Here is a 20,594-nt window from a genome sequence, read left to right as displayed (position 1 = left end):
CACTACACGCTGGAACCAAATTTTGGCACCTTACCACTCCATTGAAACTGCTCTGGTAAAGATGGCCTGTGTCATCTCCATCCCCTAACCCAATGGACACTTTTAAATTCTTATGTCATTTGAACCGGCTGACCATGCTCTTTTTGAAATTCTTGGCTCTAAGGCAGGGATAGGAGGCAGAGTTTAGGTGTGGTGAGGGTTAGGAGGTAAAAGGAGCTGACAATAGAGTTGGCGTCAAGTCATGTCAACTATTTGACAGCAGGGTTTCTGAAGGGTAGTATGTCAAAGTCTGATGTTCAAACTTTCCAATCAGAAAGTGGTACATTATATCCAAAGAAGATAAGCCTCTTGGTATTGGTTAATAAATTTCCCCCTCCTAATATTCAACACTTATCCTAGCATTGTGGGAGGGGGTCTTTGATTTTCTTTCCTTAAATCTCTCCTGAAGCGTAGCTCATCATGTCATGTCTCATCCTTTTCGGATATCAGGCCACTGGTCTGTTAGGGCCTTCTGGTATTAGGGTCACAACCTCTGGACTCACATTTTGACTCCAAGACTCTTAGTATTCCCGAACTTTCAAGACTTCATTTATGGACTCGGGAGTCCTTGGCTGTTTCCCCTCTCTATACTCCATCATGCAGTGTCCTGTGAGGCTGTACACTGACCTTTCCACCACTGTGACTTCCTTTGGTGCCATGTTGAAAGTGGAACTTCTCTCTGAGGCTTGCAGTCTTCTGGTTTATAGACTAGACACAAGTTCCAGATATTCTTGGATATGTTTTTCATCTATCTGAAATTTCTATTGCCTTCTCCAAATGAAACTGAGAGGGTGAGGGGAGGAAGGTGCTGTGTAACTTCTTTGGAATCTGGGCAGCATCAGAACCAATTCCCATACTCTTAGCACCATGACCACTCCTCCCCAGCCAATGTATATCCAGTCCCTAGGATAATTCCTGGTACATAATGAATATCTAATAAATGTACTCCACAAGAAAAATAGTTTTTCTTATTTATATAAATATTACACGCTCATTAGAAAGGAAACCTTAAAAATACAGAAGAGTCAAACAAAACCAAACACCAGATACTCAACAACTCTGAAACCATCTCATTAACGTTTTGGAGACCATCCCTGCATTCATGACTCTCAGAGGTTCACACAGTTTTACACCATACATGCTGCACTCACATTTGTCTATTTCCCCCCCTTATCTCCCTACCTTTCCTTTTCTCCCTCCCTTAAAGGCAACCAACAACCTAGTGTATATTCTTCTATACTTGTTTCCATGCTCATCTAATCATATATACACATATAAACACAAATGTGTATGATCATTAACAAAAATGACATCTTGTACATATACATCTCTGTCATAAAGCAATTACTTATTAAAAAATTCTGGAAATACCTTGAAGTCAACTAGTGTGGCTATAACTCATTTTAAAAATTACTCTCATGCTGTTCCATGGTATGGATATATCATAATTTATTCAACCATTCCCCTATTAATGGACATTCACTTTATCTCCAGTTGAGTTTCTTCTTTGCCTCTATAAACAATACTTCAACAAACATCCTTATTTATGTGTATTCTTATGTACTGATGCTGTTATTTCAGTGGGGCAGATTCCCAAAAGCGAGACTGCTGGGTCAAAGCATTTTTATTTTAAACTTTTATTTAAAAACTTTAAATATATATTGCTGGATTGCTGGTGGAAATATGTCGATATAACCTTTTTGTAAGAGTACATGGCTTCCCAAACCCCACTAGCAAAAGATCTCAATTATTTCCAACTCCATGAAGTAGAAGCAACATCTTATTTGTCATTTTAATTTGTCTTTCCCTGAGTACTATTTAGGCTCATAATATTTCCATAGGTTAATGGCCATTTGGAGTTGCTCTTATATGAATAGCTATCCAGTCCAGATGGATTAAAGACTTCAATGTAAAAAATAAAATTATCTGCATCTTAGATATAAGTTTAGGAGACTATGTACAACCTAGGCATTAAGGAGACCCTTTTAACTAAAGGGTAAATCAAGAATCTAAAAAGAAAAGATGTAAACATTTTACTATAGAAAATTAAAATATGTTGTGACTTCTTTATATAAAAAGTATAAAGACAAATGCTACATTAAGAAAAACATTTGCAACACATGACAAAGGATTAATATCTCAAATACATAAAGAGCACCTCCAGATTTTTAAGAAATACAAACCAACAGAAAAATAGGCAAAAAAATACATGCAATGCATTGAAGATAATCTGTTAAATGAATAAAATATGCAATGTGGATGAAGCCTTTCATTTGTCCATTATTTTCTCTTAAATCACTTTTCTTGTAACTTCTAAGATTTAATATGACTAACTGCTTTTCCACATTCTTATGTTTATAAAATGTCTCTTCAATGAGTATTTTCTGGTGAATGGCTCCTGAAAGTTTTTGCACATTGATAAAGTATATAGTTTATAAGATTCTTCTTGCGGAGCTGACATCTGGATAAATGATTTATTCTCTATACTAATTGAGTTTCTCTCTGATGTATTCTTTGATGTACAGTAAGGCTTGAACTACTCCTAAAGGCTTTTCCACATTTATTACATTTATAGGGTTTTTCTCCAGTATGCATCCTCAGATGTACAGTAAAGTCTGAGTTAGTTCTGAAGGCTTTTCCACATTCCTCACATTTATAGGGCCTCTCCCCAGTATGAATTCTCTGATGTAGAGTTAGTTGCGATAGAGTAATACAACCTTTTCCACACTCCTTACAAGTATAGGGTTTTTCTCCAGTATGCGTTCTCCAATGCACTGTAAGGTATGAACCCCTCCTGAAGGCTTTTCCACAGACATCACATTTATAGGGTTTCTCTCCACTATGGATTTTCTGATGTTCTGTGACATGTACCATCTGGCTAAATGCTTTGCCACAGTCATTACATTTAAATGGTTTCTCTCCAGTGTGTGTTCTCTGATGGGTATTAAAGCCTGAGTTACTTGTGAAAACTTTCCCACATTCATTACATTTATAGGGTTTTTCTCCAGTATGCCTTCTTTGATGCACAGTAAGCTGTGATGTATTAGTGAAAGCTTTCTCACATTCATTACATTTATATGGTTTTTCTCCAGTATGGGTCCTTTGATGTACAATAAGGTATGACTTAGTCCTGAAGGATTTTCCACAATCATAGCATTTATAGGGTTTCACTCCAGTATGAATTTTCTGATGCTCCTTGAGATTTACCATTTTGGTAAATGCCCTTTCACAGTCAGTACATTTATATGGTTTCTCTCCAGTATGAATTCTCTGATGTACAGTTAAGTGTGATTTTATTCTGAAAGATTCCCCACATTCATTACATAGATAAGGCTTTTCTTCAGTATGAATTCGCTGATGTATAATTAGAGATGAAGAACGCATGAAGGCCTTTCCACATTCATTACATTTATAAGGTTTCTCTCCTGTATGCATTCTGTGGTGTACAGTAAGGCATGAATAATTAATGAATGCTTTCCCACATTCATTACATTTATAGGGTTTTTCTCCTGTATGAATTCTCTGATGTTCTGTGAAATTTGCTATACGATTGAATGCTTTCCCACATTCATTACATTCATAGGGTTTTTCCCCAGTATGAGTTCTTATATGCACAATAAGGCTTGAATTACTTCTATAGGCTTTTCCACATTCATTACATCTAAAGGGTTTCTCTCCAGTATGAATTCTCTGATGAACATTAAAAATTGTGGTATTCTTGAAAGATTTCCCACACTCGTTGCATTTATACGGTTTCTCTTCAGTATGGGTCTTCTGATGTACACTAAGATATGATTTATTCCGAAAGGCTTTTCCACAATCATTACATTTGTAGGGTTTCTCTCCATTGTGAGTTTCCTGATGTCTTGCAAGTTTTGATTTATCACTAAAAGCTTTCCCACATTCACTACATTTATAAGGCTTCTCTCCAGTTTGAATTCTCTGGTGTTGATTAAGGCGAGCACACTGGCTAAAAGATTTTCCACAGACGTTGCATTGATAAGGTTTCTCCTTAGTATGAATTCTCTGATGTACCATAAGTGATGAAGAAGCAATGAAGGCCTTTCCACATTCATTACATTTATAGGGTTTTTCTCCAGAGTGAATTTTTTTATGTTGACTAAGATATGAAGGCTGGCTGAACATTTTCCCACATTCACTACATTCATAAGGTTTTTCTTTAGTGTGAGTTCTCTGATGTTGAATGAGTAATGACCTATAACGAAAGGCCTTTTCACATGTACTACATTTATAGGGTTTTTCTTTATTATTGTTTTTTTTCTCTAAAGTAACTTCTGAAGTAGGCCTTGTGGCTTTGTTGCCTTCTGTATCATTGCAAATTTTCTTCCCCAAATGGGTATCTGTAATCATATCTAAATTCTCTGTGAAATTCTCCTCATGGGTTTGGCATTTGCTGTAAGGCTCTTCTGTGATAACTGCTGGCTCTGAAAAAAGAATAGATATAAAGCCTCTCTGACCAGTGGGAGCTTTCTTGCGTGGAACTATTCTTTGACTCAGATGACTCTCCTGACTATTTTGCAATCTCAGTATTCTGTTATTCCATTTCCATAATCCTGCCATTTTGGAGTCCCACAGATCATTTTCTGTGAGTTTCTCTACTATGGTTTTCTGTGATAAATCTTCAGAAACATCCTCTGTTGTTACAGCATTCTTGGTTGCAGGTTTTGTTTCCAACTCTAGGGGGGAAAAAAGAGAAAAATCAAAAACCTATTTTCTAAGTTGGGGAGATCTCACTAAATAGGATAAAAAAATGGAAACTTGGGCTGATGATGAATATATGGTTTTAACTGCTTGCAAATTGGCCTTGTTTTCTAGGAAGGAGGAGGTAGGGTTAAGGGAGACTGGTTGAACAAAGAACCAAAGTAGTAAATTCAAGTAGTTTTCCTTCTATTAAAAAAAGTTCACTCATAGTAACCCTCCTAGAATCTAAGTTTCTCAAGTATTTCTTCCTGTTCTCACTCCCTTTAGAGTCAACTTTTTTAGAGAGCATTCTTCATAAGTTGTGACTACTTCCGTGCTTCCCATTTACTCCAAAAACCAGACATTTGTCCCCAATCATACTTTCTCTCTCTTTGTTCTTTCTTTGTTCCCTAGCTTTTTTTATGTGTGAGGATTTTCTCAAATGTCCCTGTCTTAGTAGCTTGTTTAAGTATTTTTATGTACCCTTTTGTAGAACTTCTATGGACAAAGACACTGATTTTTCAGAAAGAGGCTGAACAACAAACCAGTCCAAATTAATATTTGTAGTTATTTATATTTCAAATAGTGATACTTATTATTTTCAAAGGTAGTTTTGCAACCTTTTTATGGGTCTTAAGAACATTCCTGACCATGTGTCAAAAATTCCCTTTAAAAAAGCTATACTGTGGTGTGGTGGTCTTACAACTTGTTTTCACATGCAATTTAATATTTTACTCTTTTTGTTTGTTTGTTTGTTTTTTTAAAGATTTTATTTTTTCCTTTTTCTCCCCAAAGCCCCCTGGTACATAGTTGTATATTTTTTGTTGTGGGTCCTTCTAGTTGTGGCATGTGGGATGCTGCCTCAGCGTGGTTTGATGAGCAGTGTCATGTCCGCGCCCAGGATTCGAACCAACGAAACACTGGGCTACCTGCAGCAGAGCGTGCGAACTTAACCGCTCGGCCACGGGGCCAGCCCCCTCTTTTTTTTTTTTTGAGGAAGATTCACCCTGAGCTAACATCCATTGCCAATCCTCCTCTTTTTTTTTTTTGGTGCTTGAGGAAGATTAGCCCTGAGCTAACATCTGTGTCAATCTTCCTCTACCCTGTATGTGGGATGCCTCCACAGCATGGCTGATGAGTGGAGTAGGTCCATACCTCGGATCGAAACCTGTGAACCCGGGCCACTGAAGTAGAGTATGTAGAACTTTAACCACTTGGCCACAGGGCTGGCCCCCTAATATTTTACTTTTCAAAACACTTTTATACTTCTTCTAAATTTCTAATTTATTTTCAGGTAATTATGTCCAAATGTTTAAAAAAACAACTGAAAAAACCTTTTGTGGATAGTAAAATGGTTTTATGACTTTAAAACTCAAGGTAAGTAGAACTTTCAATGGATTCACAGGGCTAGACAAAGATTCGAATTCAGGGCCACCAAAGAAGACAACCCTAGAACTCAAGGACTAAAACTTAGCTCATTTAAACGTCTAACTGAATTAAGGTGACTGAGAATTGTTAGAGCTCCTATCCTAGCAGACTACCAAAATCAAACACTAACCCTCTGCAGAAAAAGAATACATATCCAGAACCTCAAATTATTGTTATAGGTTTTCATATCAATGCCTGACAATGAAAAATGATAGACATACAAGGAGACAAAAGTCACATGAGAAAAAAATCAAGAGGAAAGAAAAAGATAAGAGAAACAGATTTGCAACGTATTCAGATAACTGAGGTCTCAGACATTAACTTCTAAAATAATCATGATTAGTATATTCAAGAGAATAAGGCAAGATTAACAATTTCACCAAATTATTGGAAAGTATAAAATAAGAATCAAGTGGTAATTCCAGAACTAGAAAATAAGAACTCAAAGGATAGGCTAAAAGCACAGAGAGACAGACAGAGAGAAAAGACAGAGAGTGGTAACAAAATGGAATAGGTTAGTAGAAAATATCCATATTGAAGGACAGAATGATGAAAAATCAAAAACATTATTTTAAAAAGCATAAGAGACATACAGGATAGAGTGAAAAGGTCTATCATAGGTGTAAAAAGAGCCCTAGAAAGCTAGAAAGAGAAGCGAGAGAGAATGGGACAAAAACAAATTCAAAGAAATAATGTCCCCAAATTTTTCAAAATAGATGAAAAAGATCAAGTCACAAATTTTAGAAGCCAAAAGAATCCTGAGCAGAAGAAATATAAGGAAACTATACTAAGGCACATAGTAGTAAAACTGTTGAAAAGTAAAATCTTAAAAGCACCAGAGGAAAAAATTACAGATTCCCTTCAGAGAGTGACAATTAAATCAGAGGCTGCAAACTACAGCCACATCTGGTCCACAACATGTTTTTGTATGGCCAGCAAGATAAGAATGCTTTTTATATTTTTAAATGGTTGAAAAATATATTAAAAGAATAATATATTGCAACACATTAAAATCATATTACATTCAAATTTCAGTGTTCATAAATGAAGCTGTAGTGGAACACAACCATACTCTCTGGTTAACATATTGTCTATGAACGCTTTTGTGCTACAATAGTAGAATGGAGCAGTTGCAACAGAGACATTACAGCTCCACAAAGGCTTAAATATCCACTGTCTTGCTTTTTACAGAAAAAGTTTGCTGACTCCTGAATTAGACAGACGGTTGACTTCTCAACAGATTCTATGAAAGCAGAAAAGAATGGAATGATACCTTCAAAATGCTTAAAGAATATAACTGTCAACTTGGAATTCTAAACATACCAAAAATATTCTTCAAAAATGAAGATTAAATAAAGACAACTTTAGGTAAAAAAGAAAAATGGAGAGAATATGATCCCAGCAGATCTGAATGAAAGAAAATATTAAAGGGTATTCTTTAAGTAGAAGAAAAATAATCCTAGGAAGAAGCTCAGAAATGAAGGAAAAAATGAAGAGAAAGAGAAGGTAAAAATATAGGTAATCCAAATGAATATCAACTGCATACAATATCAATAATGACATCTTATGAGATTTGACATATATATAGAATTAAAATACATAACTTCAATAACATGTACTTGAGGTTAAATGGAATAAGTTGCTCTAAGATCCTCGTATTGTTTGGGAAGAAGGAAAATCTGTATTCGACTACTGAATCAAGGATGCGTGTTTTAGTCCCAAAGTTAATCACTAAACAAAAAATTTAAAAATTTATAATTACCAAGTGATTAGAGGGGAAAACAGAAAAATAAAAGATGATAAATCTAAAGGCAAGAATGGGGAAAAAAGAATACAGAATAGGCAAGATACTTTCACAGTTAGATGGTGGACAAACATTATGTAATTGTATTGTGTACAAATGGACTAAATACAAACAAAAATCAAACAATATGCTACTTATAAGGCAAACACAAAATATAAGGATATATAAAAGATGACAGTGAGCAGATGAAAAAAGGGATACCATATAAACAATAACCAAAATAATGATGCTACAGTAATATTAATATCAGGCAAAACAACAAAAACCATTAAGAACAATAAAGAAGACATTTCCTAATGATAAAAGGTCCAATTTACCAGAAAGATATAACAGTTTTAACTTTGTATCTACCTAAGAACACAGAATCAAAATACATACAGCAAAAATGAAAAGAATTAAAATGACAGACAAATCTACAGTCATAGTGGGAGACTTTACAAAATCTTTCCCAATAACTGACAGAATAAGCTGACAATCAGTAAGTACACAGATTTTAGCAACACAATTAACAAACCTGACATATCTAGAATAGCACTCAATACCTACAGACTACATATTTTTCCAAGTGCACACAAAATACTTATAAAATCGGCCATGTTGTAAAGCAAATTTTAAGAAATTTGCAAAGACTGAAATCATACACAGTATGCTATCTGATCACATAGAATTTATGTTAACAAGATTACTAGAAAATCCCAATATGGAACAAAATTAAGAGAAATACTTCTAAGTAACCTGAGGGCCAAAGACATCACAATGGAAATTATCAAATACTTTGAACTCAATAATTATGAAGGTGCTACATTAAAAAAAATGTGTGGTACAGTCTTGATAGCTTCAAACACATTAGAAAAAAAAAAGAATGGCTGAAAACCAATGATATAAGTATCCAACTCAAGAAGTTAGAAAAGATCAGCAAATTAAACCTAAGAAGGTAAAAAATAATGAAATAGAAGAAAGTAAAGAAAGAAATCCAAATACACAATAGAAAAGATAAAAAGTTATTCTTTAAAAACCAAATAAGACTGATTAAAATAAAAGAGAGAAGACACAAAAAATTAATATCAGAAATGAAAAGGGAGATATCACTTCAGATCCATGTAGACATTTAAAAGATAAACAGGGGCCAGCTAGTGGCCTAGAGGTTAAGTTCTCCATGCTCCGCTTTGGTGGCCCAGGTTTGGTTCCTGGGTGTAGACCTACAGCACTCATCAGTGGCCATGCTGTGACGGCAACCCACATACAAAATAGAGGAAGACTGGCACAGACACACAGCACAGGGTGAATCTTCTTCAAGCAAAAAGAGGAAGATTGGCAACAGATGTTAGCTCAGGGCGAATCTTCCTCAGGAAAAAAAAAAAGATAAACAGAGGATAGTGTGCCAAAAAATTAAATTTTAGGTTAAATGGAACAATTCCTAGATAAATGTAATTTACTAAACTCAAACAAAAAGAAATAGGAAATATGAATAGTCCTATAACTACAAAAGGAATAGAAGCTGTAATTAAACACCTTCCACAATAAAAGCTTCAGGCCACATGGCTTTCCTGGTGAATTCTAGACACCCTAAAATATGTAACTTTCCCTGTCTCACGTCTCTTTCTTGTCTTCACTATAAGCTGATGGCTTTGATTCATATTTCACTGAGAATACAGAAGCTATCAGAATGCCTCAATCTTCCTGCCACCAGTTGACCCATATCTGCATCCATCTTCTCCATCTTTCCTAGTGTTACACAGAGGAGCTGGCCTCCTTGTCTATCAAAGGTAAATCCCTCCTTTTCCATTCTAGACTTTATCCCTTTTCACCTCCTCAGACGCTTTAGTTCTCCAGTGATCCCATCTTTGTCCTGCAACATCAATTTCTCCCTCTCCATTGGGGCATCATTCCTATCAGCACTCAAAAAGCCATAAAATCTCCCATCTCAAAAATAAAACATAAGAGTTTTTTTCTTGATTCCTTACTTTCCTCTAGCCACTGCCCCATTTCTCTTTCCCTCTTCATGGTGAGGGGAAACTCTTCTTTAAAGAGTCATCTAAAATTATCCCCAATGTCTACTTTTCACTCACTCTTTTAAAAATATAAAATATTTGATATATAAAAAGAATATACGTAACACATATGCAAGTTAGGAATGGCATCATCATAAAATGAAAACTCAAATGAACTAGAATCTATTTCTTTCTTTCCATTTCCACTATCATCCCCCTAATCAATTACTATTACCTCTTGCCTAGACTATTTTAACAACCTCTCAACTGATTACCTGCTTTATGCCCTTAAATTCAATTTCCATAAAGTGGGTTATTTCCTAAAAATTCTTGATTAAAATCTTTTGGTGCCTTCACACTCTGATTAAAATCCAAACCCCTTACTATTGTCTACAAAGCCCTGAACAGGCAGTCTCCTGTCTAACTCTCTAGTCTTATTCTATACTAGCCTCCCTCTCACCTACGCTCAGTCACAGCCACTTCCTTTGATTTACAGAACACACTACATTATTTTCTGTATCAGGTCCTTTGCATTGCTGTTCCCTTTGCCTGGAATGCTCCCCTTCTCCTCTTCCCTTGGTGGGCTTCTCTGGATCCTTCAAGTTTCAGCTCAACTGTCACCACCTCAGAAGCCTTCCCTTACCACACTATCTGAAGGAGGCACCCTCAACCTCATCCCAGTCACTCTTTCATATCCCCTTGTTTAGCTCACAGCTAAGTTATTACAACCACTACTTTAGCTTGTGTTTGTTTATTTACTTGTTAATTATCTATTTCTCAAAATTTAATCTTCATGAGAGCAGGGACCTGGTACATCTTACTCACTGCCGTAGACCTCGTACCTAATCCAGTTCAGTCTACAGATTTTCACTAAATATTGATTAAATAAATAAATAATGTTTTGATTCTCAACTGATTTCTTGTTTGTCTTCTCGATTAGTTAAGAACATGGAGGAAAGGAGGAGGGTTCCCCTAAAGTTTCAGCAGGCTCGCAGGTGAAGAAAGTTAAATAATGAGTCAATAGGTTTAGCTTAGAAGAATTCAGTGGTGACGCTTAAGAAAGCATTTTCAGGACAATTAATGAAGGAAGAGATATCAGAAAATGGTTAAACAAATGAGAAAAATTTAAAGTAACTGGAGAAGATAGAACTGAAAGGGATATTTTATGCATATTGGAATGAAGAAGGAAGGAAGGAGTAATTATGAAAATCATGTCCTGAAGAAAGCAAAGTAGGACGGGATGGGAACCAAAAGCAGAGGATGGAGAGAGGGGGAGAGGGAGCCAGAGGAAGCCCGAGGGAGAGGGAAAGGGAGGAGGAAGGCATGGAGGGAAGGAAGGAAGGAGGGAGGGAGAGAAGGTGGGAGGAAAGAAGGCAAGGAGATGCAGGGAGAGAAGAAGAGAGGGGGAGAATCTTTTCCTCTGAGATAGATTTGAGCAAAGCTATCCCCCAAAATATTTCAGATGTTCTGCTCCATCCATGACCTATTAATTTGAAATAAATCCCATCCTTCTGGTTCTTATTAACCCACCTGGATAGGGCGTTCTTGAAATTTCTCTCACTACCACCCATGGTCCTTTTCCGTCCTCCAAATGAGATATCATGTCTGGTTTGGAAACTGCAAGCCCTGTTTGGAGAAAAATGAATAGGATTTGACTGTGCCTATGAGCAGAAACTATTGCCAAACTCAGGCTCAGTTCTTAATATTCTGTGCAGAGTGGCTATTACAGGAAGTTTTAGAGATGTGCTTTCCAACACAGTCGCCAATAGCCACATGTGTCTATTTAAATTTGAATTTAAACTAGTTAGAATTACATAAAATTTAAAATTCAGTTCTTCAGTTGGGCTAGCCAGATTTCAAGTGCTCAACAGCCACAAGTGGCTGGTGCCTGCCATATTAGATACAGATACAGAACATTCCCATCACAGCAGAACATTCTACTGTACAGTGGTGTTACAGAGAATTACAAAGCTATCTCAAAGAAACTCAACACTATGATCTCAGGTTTGCTGTGGTATTAGATCACGGGAAAAAGTGAGTTTAGAAAGAAAATGAACGTATTTGTTCCTTTCTTTCTAGAGGCATGGATAACTTTCATTTATGGAAGTAACTAGAAAAAACTTTAGTTCTAAATCTGGGGGATTGTCAACAATCTCGAAGATTCCAATGGAATATGTATTTTTTACTCTAAAATGACAGACCATTTAGTTAAGAGCAAGGAATAGCACAACTCCCAACAATATGCCCCTAAGATTATGAGACTTTAATGCCTACACTCTGACCCAAAATTCAGTTAAGTACTTTATAGGCTCTACATCTTCAGAAAACCTGGTCAAATGGGCAGATACACGCACACAGAAGTTATCCTTACCCAGGGAGACAAGATTTCTATAATTCTCTAGCATCACATCCTTGTGCAGGTTCCTCTGTGTAGGGTCCATCAACCTCCACTCTTCCAATGTGAAGTCTATAGCCACATCTTTAAATGTCACTGATTCCTAAAATAAATGCATTGTGATCACCCAGGGACTATACAATTAGACCTATTAGGCAGAGTGATACATACAAAATGGGGGAAGAACACCAGAAATCAGAATCACCAAATGACTATGGAGTCAACCAGTTCAACCCTTCAAGGACATATGAATCTCTCCAGGGACAAGAACTTAAAACCACAGGAGGTTTTCAAAGTTTTAACTGATGCTAGGACTTTTTTCAGACTAATTCAAATGGCTTTCTGTAACTTCTCAATATTAGTCCTACTATATTACCTGGCATCAAACAGCATGGTTTCTTCCTTCCTTGGAAAGTCTTTAAAATTACTTGACAACAGCTAGTAGTTTCCACCCAAATCATCTTTTCTCCCTCAAAACCCTGCCTTATCTATAATATCAACTCCTTTACAGTTTCAATCTGTAAAATATAGCTTAACAGAAGATACAGTTTATCATTCAGATTGTAGATACGGAAAATTATAAGCTCTCTGAGAAAGAAAAATAAGAAATCATAGGACTCTGGGGAACTTCTTTGGTCAGGATATGAAATATACATGTGCTTGTATAAAAAATGGAAGAATGAACCATAGAATTTTTTTCAATGGTTACGTGGTGGAGGAAGGAGGAAATAAGAGTGCAGAGGATGGGAACGGAAGCTGGACTCCCTTGAATATTTTTTGTTTTGCGGATTTAACTTTTGAACCATGTAAATACTTTATAATATTATAAAAGAAAAATTAAACTTAAAAAAAACAATCTGTAAAAATTAAAAGTAAAATGAAACCAGCTGGTATCACATACATTCATCAGAGAGGAACTATTTTGAGTGACTTTAAAATACAGTAATTTTTCTGTATATTCTTTGTGACATATACCCTGAGGAGAAATAGGACTGCAAAAAACAAAAAGAACACATTTTCAGTAAAAAATCATATTGTTGGTGGTAGTGATGGAAATGCTACTTTGTAACTGTTGTGTGTATAGTTTTGGATAAAGCAAATTAGTATATGGATGTCAATGACAGCTAATAAATTTGACATGGGAGAAAGAAGATATAAATGTAATATTGATGAGATTATATAAAAACTCCACACATCCAAATTTGAACTGGAAGTATCAGTATAAACTCATGCAGTATTTTATTTTTCAGGAAAAATCCCATATTTCCTAGCTTTGTCTACTGAAAAGGCCTAGAAACAATAACCGAGGAGGCAGCATTATGCAAGCCAGACTGTGGCCTCTAAATATTACTTCCCACTAAAATGAACCAGGGCTGAGAACTTTCTGTCATACCCAAAAGCAAGGAAGCTATCAAAGACTACTAGGATTATGTCTAAGACATAGGAGACAACTTGAAGAGCCTCCCACTGGCCAATTATGGGACAATTTGAGCATCAATAAGGATAACAATCACAACGGATTTCAAAAACATCTAATACACTTAAAATTGTGATTTCACAATAACTACTATTTTTGCAGGATGCCTGGAAACTGGTAAATAAAGAGAAAGAAGCAATCTTTTGTCCTTTTCCTATGCAAACGATATATATAGTTTGTATAGTAGTCAAATGTGATCAGAACGTCGATGAGGGGAGGTTTCTCTTTATGCAGGTACTCCAGCTAATACATGAAGAAGGAACAAAAGAATTAGAACATCACCATTTTGCAACCTCTAGTGAATTAAAGGATCATTGGTGGCTGCTAATTCACCATAGAAGCCTCACTTAGGCATTATGTACCTTCTGGTGGTATATACCAGAAATATGAAATACTACTGCTAAAAACATTTAAAAAAAATCAAAGTCTGAATCTGATCAAGCCTCTAGATCTAACTAACAATATAAAGGAAATATAGTGGACAAAGGAGCATGTTAAATAACCCCATGGCAATATTTGCAATCAGTAAAATCTATATTGTGTGAAATTCCAAATCAATGTTGTCCAATAGAAATATAATGTAGGTCACATACATAATTTAAAATTTTGTAGTAGCCACATTAAAAATAACAAGAAACAAGTGAAACTAGTTTTAATTATATCTTTTATTTAGCATAATATATACAAAATATTATAATTTCAATAAGCAGTCAATATAAAAATTGTTAAGAAATACTTTACATTAATTTTTGTACTAAGTCTTTGAAATAGGACAGGTATTTTAAATTTACAGTAGATCTCAATTTGGCCTAGTCATATTTCAGATGCTCAATAGCCACATGTGGCTAGTGCCTACTGTACTGGACAACACCCCTCTGAAGTACAAATTCCTTGGTTTCTTCAATAAATGATTACAAGGGGAAAAAACGAGGGACGAGAAACCTCTAGATTAAAAGTGACCTAAGAGACAATATTAACTAATTATAACGTAGGAATCAACTGGGAAAACAAATACCAACTCAATACTTGATAATATTAAGGCTTATTAATTTTTTAGCTGTAATAATGGTAATATACTTACTATTAAAAAATCTGTTATAGACACATAATTTCTGAAACATTTATAGATGAAATTATATAATGTCTTATATTTTCTTCAAAATAATTAGTGAAGGAGGGTAGTATTACAGATGAAATATGATTGTTCGTGGGTCGATAATTGTTGAAGATGGGCAATAGATTCAACAGGATTCATCAAACTACTCTGTCTACTTTGTATAAGCATAGTGCATATTATTTGTCAGGTACTCGTGTAAAGGCTTTTTATATGCAGTAATGACTGAAGCCTTACACTAAGGAAGGTCCTATTTACAGATAAGGAAAGCGAGGCATGGAGAGGTCAGGTGCTTTGCCTAAGTTCACAGAAGAGGCAAAATCTACATTCAAATCCAGGTAGTTTGGATCCAGAAGTCAAGCTCATAATCACCATACTCTATGATTTAGTAAACTCAGAGCCCTGATTAGCTGACTAACCAGGCAAAGGTCTCAAGTTAGATCAAATTTAGCTAAGATCTGCTCTATATCAGAAGAAACAGATTTCCTCTGGAGCGTTTTTCGGCCGTATAGGTATGTGTGCTTGTCAAATAGTTTAAACCTCTTTATTTGGACCTCAAAGTTTGTGAAACATGTTTTATATAATTCTGTTAATAATAAAACACGGCTAATGTGAGAGATAATGACAATTCATAAACTTTACTGTTAAACACTTCACACATAACTCAAATTATAATGAACTTACTGGGTTTGTTTTCTTTTTCCACCAAGAGCTAAGGCCCAGGAAACATCTAAGAAGGCCCTCAGCTTTCACTTGTGGCTTACCTTGAGGTTCTGTGCAAGCAAGAAGTGAAGGTTAAAGCAGAGTTGTAAACTTCCTGCCTAAGAGCACAAAGAATGCCCAACACATACAAAAGCCTTTTGGCAAATGCTGGAAGACTTCTTGGGTTAAGACATTTAAGGAAAACTATGTCCAATCATTAACCACTATGTTAACCACAGACTTCAGTGGCTGTATACAACAAAGAATACAAACTTTGCTGAATTAGTCCAGTAAAGTCACTAAATACACAAAGTAGCAGCAGCAGCAACAATAACAAACTGCAATAACCAACCCTAGAGTGGGAAGAATCTGATTTCCAGAGTTTCCACATTGTACTATTTAAAATATCAGGTTTTCAACAAAAAATTACCAGACATGCAAAGAAACAGGAAAGCACGGACCATAAACAGTAAAAAAAAAGCAGTCAATGGATGTTGTCCCCAAGGAAGCCAAGGGATTGTACTTACTAAATAAGATATTAAATCAGCTATTATAAATATGTTCAATGATCTAAAGAAAACCAGGTATAAAGAATTAAAGAAAATTAGGAGAATGACAGCTCATTAAATAGAAATTCTGGAGTTGAAAAATACAACAACCAAAATGAAAAATACACTAGAGGGATGACCCAGCTATCTCACTACTGGGTATCTACCCAAAGAACTTGAAGTCAACAATTCAAAGAGACTTATGCACCCCTATGTTCATTGCAGCATTACTCACTATAACCAAGAAGTGGAAGCAATCCAAGTGCCCATCAACTGACGATTGGATAAAGAAGATGTGGTATATATATACAATGGACTACTACTCAGCTGCAAAAAAAGAAAATCATCCCATTCACAACCAACGGATGAACCTTGAGGGCATCATGTTAAGTGAAATAAGCCAGACAGAGAAAGACAAACACCATATGATTTCACTCATATGTGGAATATAAACAAACTTACAGACAAAGAGAATAAATTAGTGGTTACTGGAGTGGGGGGTGAAGGGTGGGCACAAAGGGTGAAGGGGCATACTTATATGGTATATAACAGACAATAATGTACAACTGAAATCTCACTATGCTATAAACTATTATGACCACAATAAAAAAAAGAAAAGAAAAAGAAAAATACACCAGAGGGGTTCAGTGAAAGGAGATAGCAAATTGAACAGAGGTATGGTATGAAAGTTTGTGTTTCCCCAAAACCGGCATGTTGACATCCTAATGCCCCATGTGATGGTATTAGGAAGTGGGGCCTTTGGGAGGTGATTAAGTTATGAGGGAGAACCCTCATGAATGGAGTTAGTGCCTTATAAAAGAGGCTCCAGAGAGATCCCTAGCCCCTTCCGTCACGTGAGGATACAATGAGAAGTCTGTGACCCAGAAGAGAGTTCTCACCTGACCATGCTAGCACACTGTCTTGGACTTCCAGTCTCCAGAACTGTGAGAAATAAATTTCTGTTGTTTAAAAGCTACCCAGCCTACTGTATTTTGCTAAAGAAGCTCAAATGGACTAAGATAAGCAGGCAGAAAATTGAAGACAGATCAATTGAGATTATCCAGACTGAGGAACAGAAGCAAAGAAAGGATAAAATAATAGTATAGAGGAGGGGGAAGGGAATGGAGCTATATTTGAGCAAAGATTTATATACTATTAAAATTAAGTTGGCATTAATCTGAAATACATTGTTTTATGTCAAGATGTTAATTGTAATCCCTAGGGAAACAACTAAAGTAATAACTCAAAAAATATTGTGAAAGAAATAAGAAGGGTTAATCAAATGGGATATTAGAAAATATCTAACATACATAAAAATCAGTAAAGGAGGAAGAAACAAATGAAAAAAGATGTAAGGCATAGAGAAAACAAATAGCAAAATGGCAGATATAAATTCTACCTTATCAGTCATTAAGCTAAAAGTAAATAGACTGAACACTATAATCAAAATGAAGATATTGGCAGAAAGAAGTTTTCTTAAAATGATACAAATATATGCTGTGTACAGAAGACACTTTAAATTCAAAGACACAAATAGGTTGAATGTAAAAGGATGGAAAAATGTACTATGTGAACAGTACACAAAAGAGAGAGCAGTAATATTAATAATAGACAAAAATTGTTACTAGAAACAAAGAAAGATATTTTATAATGACAAAATGGTTAATGTATCAGCAAGACATAACAAATCTAAACATATATTCATCTAACAAAAGAACCTCAAAATACAGGAAGCAAGCTTTTACAGCATTGAAAACACAAAAAGACAATTCAACAATAACAGTTGGAGACTTCAATATCCCATTTTCAATAATGGGTAGAACAAGGCAGAAAATCAAGAAGGAAACAGAGGACTTGAAGAATACAATAAACTAGATCTAACAGACATCCATAGAACACTGAGACAGCCAATAACAGCAGAACACACATTCTTCCCAAGTGTACATGGAGTATTCTCCAGGACTGACTATATGTTAGGCCACAAAACAAGTACTAATAAATTTTAAAAGACTGAAATCATACTTTGTATGATTTCGGATCACAATGGAATGAAACTACAAATCAATAAGAAAGAAAACTAGAAAACTCACAAATATGTAGAAATTAAACCACCGACTCAAACAGCCAATGGATCAAAGAAGAAATCACAAGGGAATTTAAAAAATACTTTGAGACAAATGAAAATGAACCACTATAGATTAAAACTTGTGGGATACAGTGAAAACAGTGCTCAGAGGGAAATGTATACTTGTAAATGCCTATATCAAAATAAGATATCAAAAAAAGATATCAAATCAATAACCTAAATTTATACCCCAAGGAACTATTCTTCTTAAGGAAGAATGAACTACATTTTTTTAAAAAAGCAGAATAAAATAATAAATATTAGAACGGAAATAAACAAAAGAGAGAAGAGAAAAACAACAGAGAAAATCAACAAAAGCAAAAGTTGGTTCTTTGGAAAGATTACAAAAATGACAAACCCTTAGTTAGACTGACTAAGAAAAAACAGAGAAGACTCAAACTACTAAAATGAGTAATGAAAAAGAAGACATTACTACTGATCTTAAGAAATAAATGGATTATAAGGGAATACTATGAACAACTATATGCTAAGAAATTAGATAACCTAGAGGAAATGGACAGATTTCTAAGAAGACACAACTACCAAAACTGACTCAAGAAGACAGAAAATCTGAATAGATCTATAATAAGTAAACTTCCCACAAATAAAAGCCCAGCCTCAAATAGCTTCACTGGTGAATTCTACCAAACATTTTAAGAAGAATTAATGCCGATCTTTCACTAACCCTTCCAAAAAATAGAAGGGAATTCCCAACTCCTTCTATGAGGCCAGTATTACCAAAACTAGACAAAGTGTCACAAGAACCCTATAGATCCCTATCTCTTATAAATATGGACATAAAATCCTCAACAAAATACCAGCAAACTGAGTCTAGCAACAAATAAAACATAATATACACTACAGCGAAATGAGATTTATCCCAGGAATACAAAGTTGATTTAATACATCAAAATCAATCACTACCATATTAATAGGATAAAGAACAAAACCCACTCAATCATCTTAATAGACTCATAAAAAGTATCCAACAAAATTCAAGAAACTAGAAATAGAAGCAAACTTTATCAAGATGAAAAAGACCATCTATGAAAACCCAAATCATACTTAATGGTGAATGGCTATATGTATTCCCCCTGAGATTACAAACAAGACAAAGATGTCCTCTCTCCTCACTTCTGTTCAATACTGTACTGTGAATTTTAGCAAGGGAAATTATATAAGAAAGAAATCTATAAGGTATCCAGATCAGAAATGAAGAAATAAATATCTGTTTGCAAAAAACATAATTTCTGTTTACAGACCACATTATCTTGCATATAGAAAACCCTAAAGAATCTAGACACAAACACATGCAAAAAAACCTATTAGAACTAAATAAACTAGTTCAGCAAGGTTCAGGGTACAAGATCAATATACGTAACTCAATTATTTCTATACACTAGCAACAAACATTCCAAAAATAAACTAAGAAAAAGGGGCCAGCCCGCTGGCCAAGTGGTTAAGTTCGCACGCTCTGCTTCAGCGGCTGGGGGTTTCACTGGTTCAGATCCTGGGCACGGACATGGCACCACTCATCAGGACATACTGAGGCGGCATCCCACATAGCACAACCACAGACACTCACAACTAGAATATACGACTATGTACTGGGGGGCTTTGGGGAGAAGAAGAATAAAAAAAGAAGAATGGCAACAGTTGTTACCTCAGGTGCCAATCTTTAAAAAAAAAAAAGAAAAAAATCCATTTAAAATAGCAAAAAACATAAAACACTTAGGAAGGAATTACCCAAAGATGTATGAGACCTGTACACTGAAAACTATAAAACATCACTGAAAGAAAATGAAGAATACCTAAATAAACAGGAAGACATCCCATATTCTTTCTATTGGAAAACTTCATACCGTTAAGATAGCAATACTCCTCATATTGACCAAGAGATTCAACACAAGCCCTGTGAAAATTCCATCTGCCTTTTCTGGGTAGGAATAGAAATGTTAAAAAATATTATTAAAATATTGGTTTTACTCAGTTTAAAAATTAAACAAAGCTAAATTCAGTACTTATGAACAGGATGCAGAATTTAAGGAAGAGCCAGACTGAAGATTAATCTTTTGCCAAGGAACCCCTCTGTCAGAAGAATAAAAATAAACCACATGAATTATTCATCATGTCAAAAATTATGGCATTTTCCTAAGGTTCAGGATTCAAAGTCTGAAATTTGAATATATTTACTTTAAATTTTTAAAGCCTAAATTGTCATATATTAAAGGACAATTTTAAGAATCATTGGTCCAGTACTAAATTTCAAA

General features: G+C 35.1%; 1 protein-coding gene across 5 annotated transcripts in view; it reads right to left on the bottom strand.

Annotated features, from left to right (window-relative positions):
- Nucleotides 1–1,660: 1,660 nt before the first annotated feature.
- ZNF624 (zinc finger protein 624) overlaps nt 1,661–20,594 on the bottom strand; it is a 36,486-nt gene continuing 17,552 nt past the window's right edge. For 4 of the 5 annotated variants that reach the window (XM_070228258.1, XM_023653552.2, XM_001503438.7 and 1 more), the window contains 3 exons: nt 12,335–12,461; nt 11,494–11,589; nt 1,661–4,736 (listed from right to left, as the gene is read on the bottom strand). In XM_070228258.1, coding sequence (XP_070084359.1) covers nt 2,521–4,736; nt 11,494–11,589; nt 12,335–12,404 — 2,382 coding nt within the window. In that variant the 5' untranslated portion in view covers nt 12,405–12,461 and the 3' untranslated portion in view covers nt 1,661–2,520. Of the gene's footprint in view, nt 4,737–11,493; nt 11,590–12,334; nt 12,462–15,633; nt 15,717–20,594 lie in introns of those variants that run through there. The other variant, XM_023653553.2, reaches the window with a different exon arrangement.

Source organism: Equus caballus, chromosome 11 (genome assembly GCF_041296265.1).
Source record: "Equus caballus isolate H_3958 breed thoroughbred chromosome 11, TB-T2T, whole genome shotgun sequence".
In the NCBI taxonomy this organism is placed as follows: Eukaryota; Metazoa; Chordata; class Mammalia; order Perissodactyla; family Equidae; genus Equus; species Equus caballus.
The sequence above is the reverse complement of the archived record's forward strand: the minus strand, read 5'-3'. Positions and strand labels throughout refer to the sequence as shown.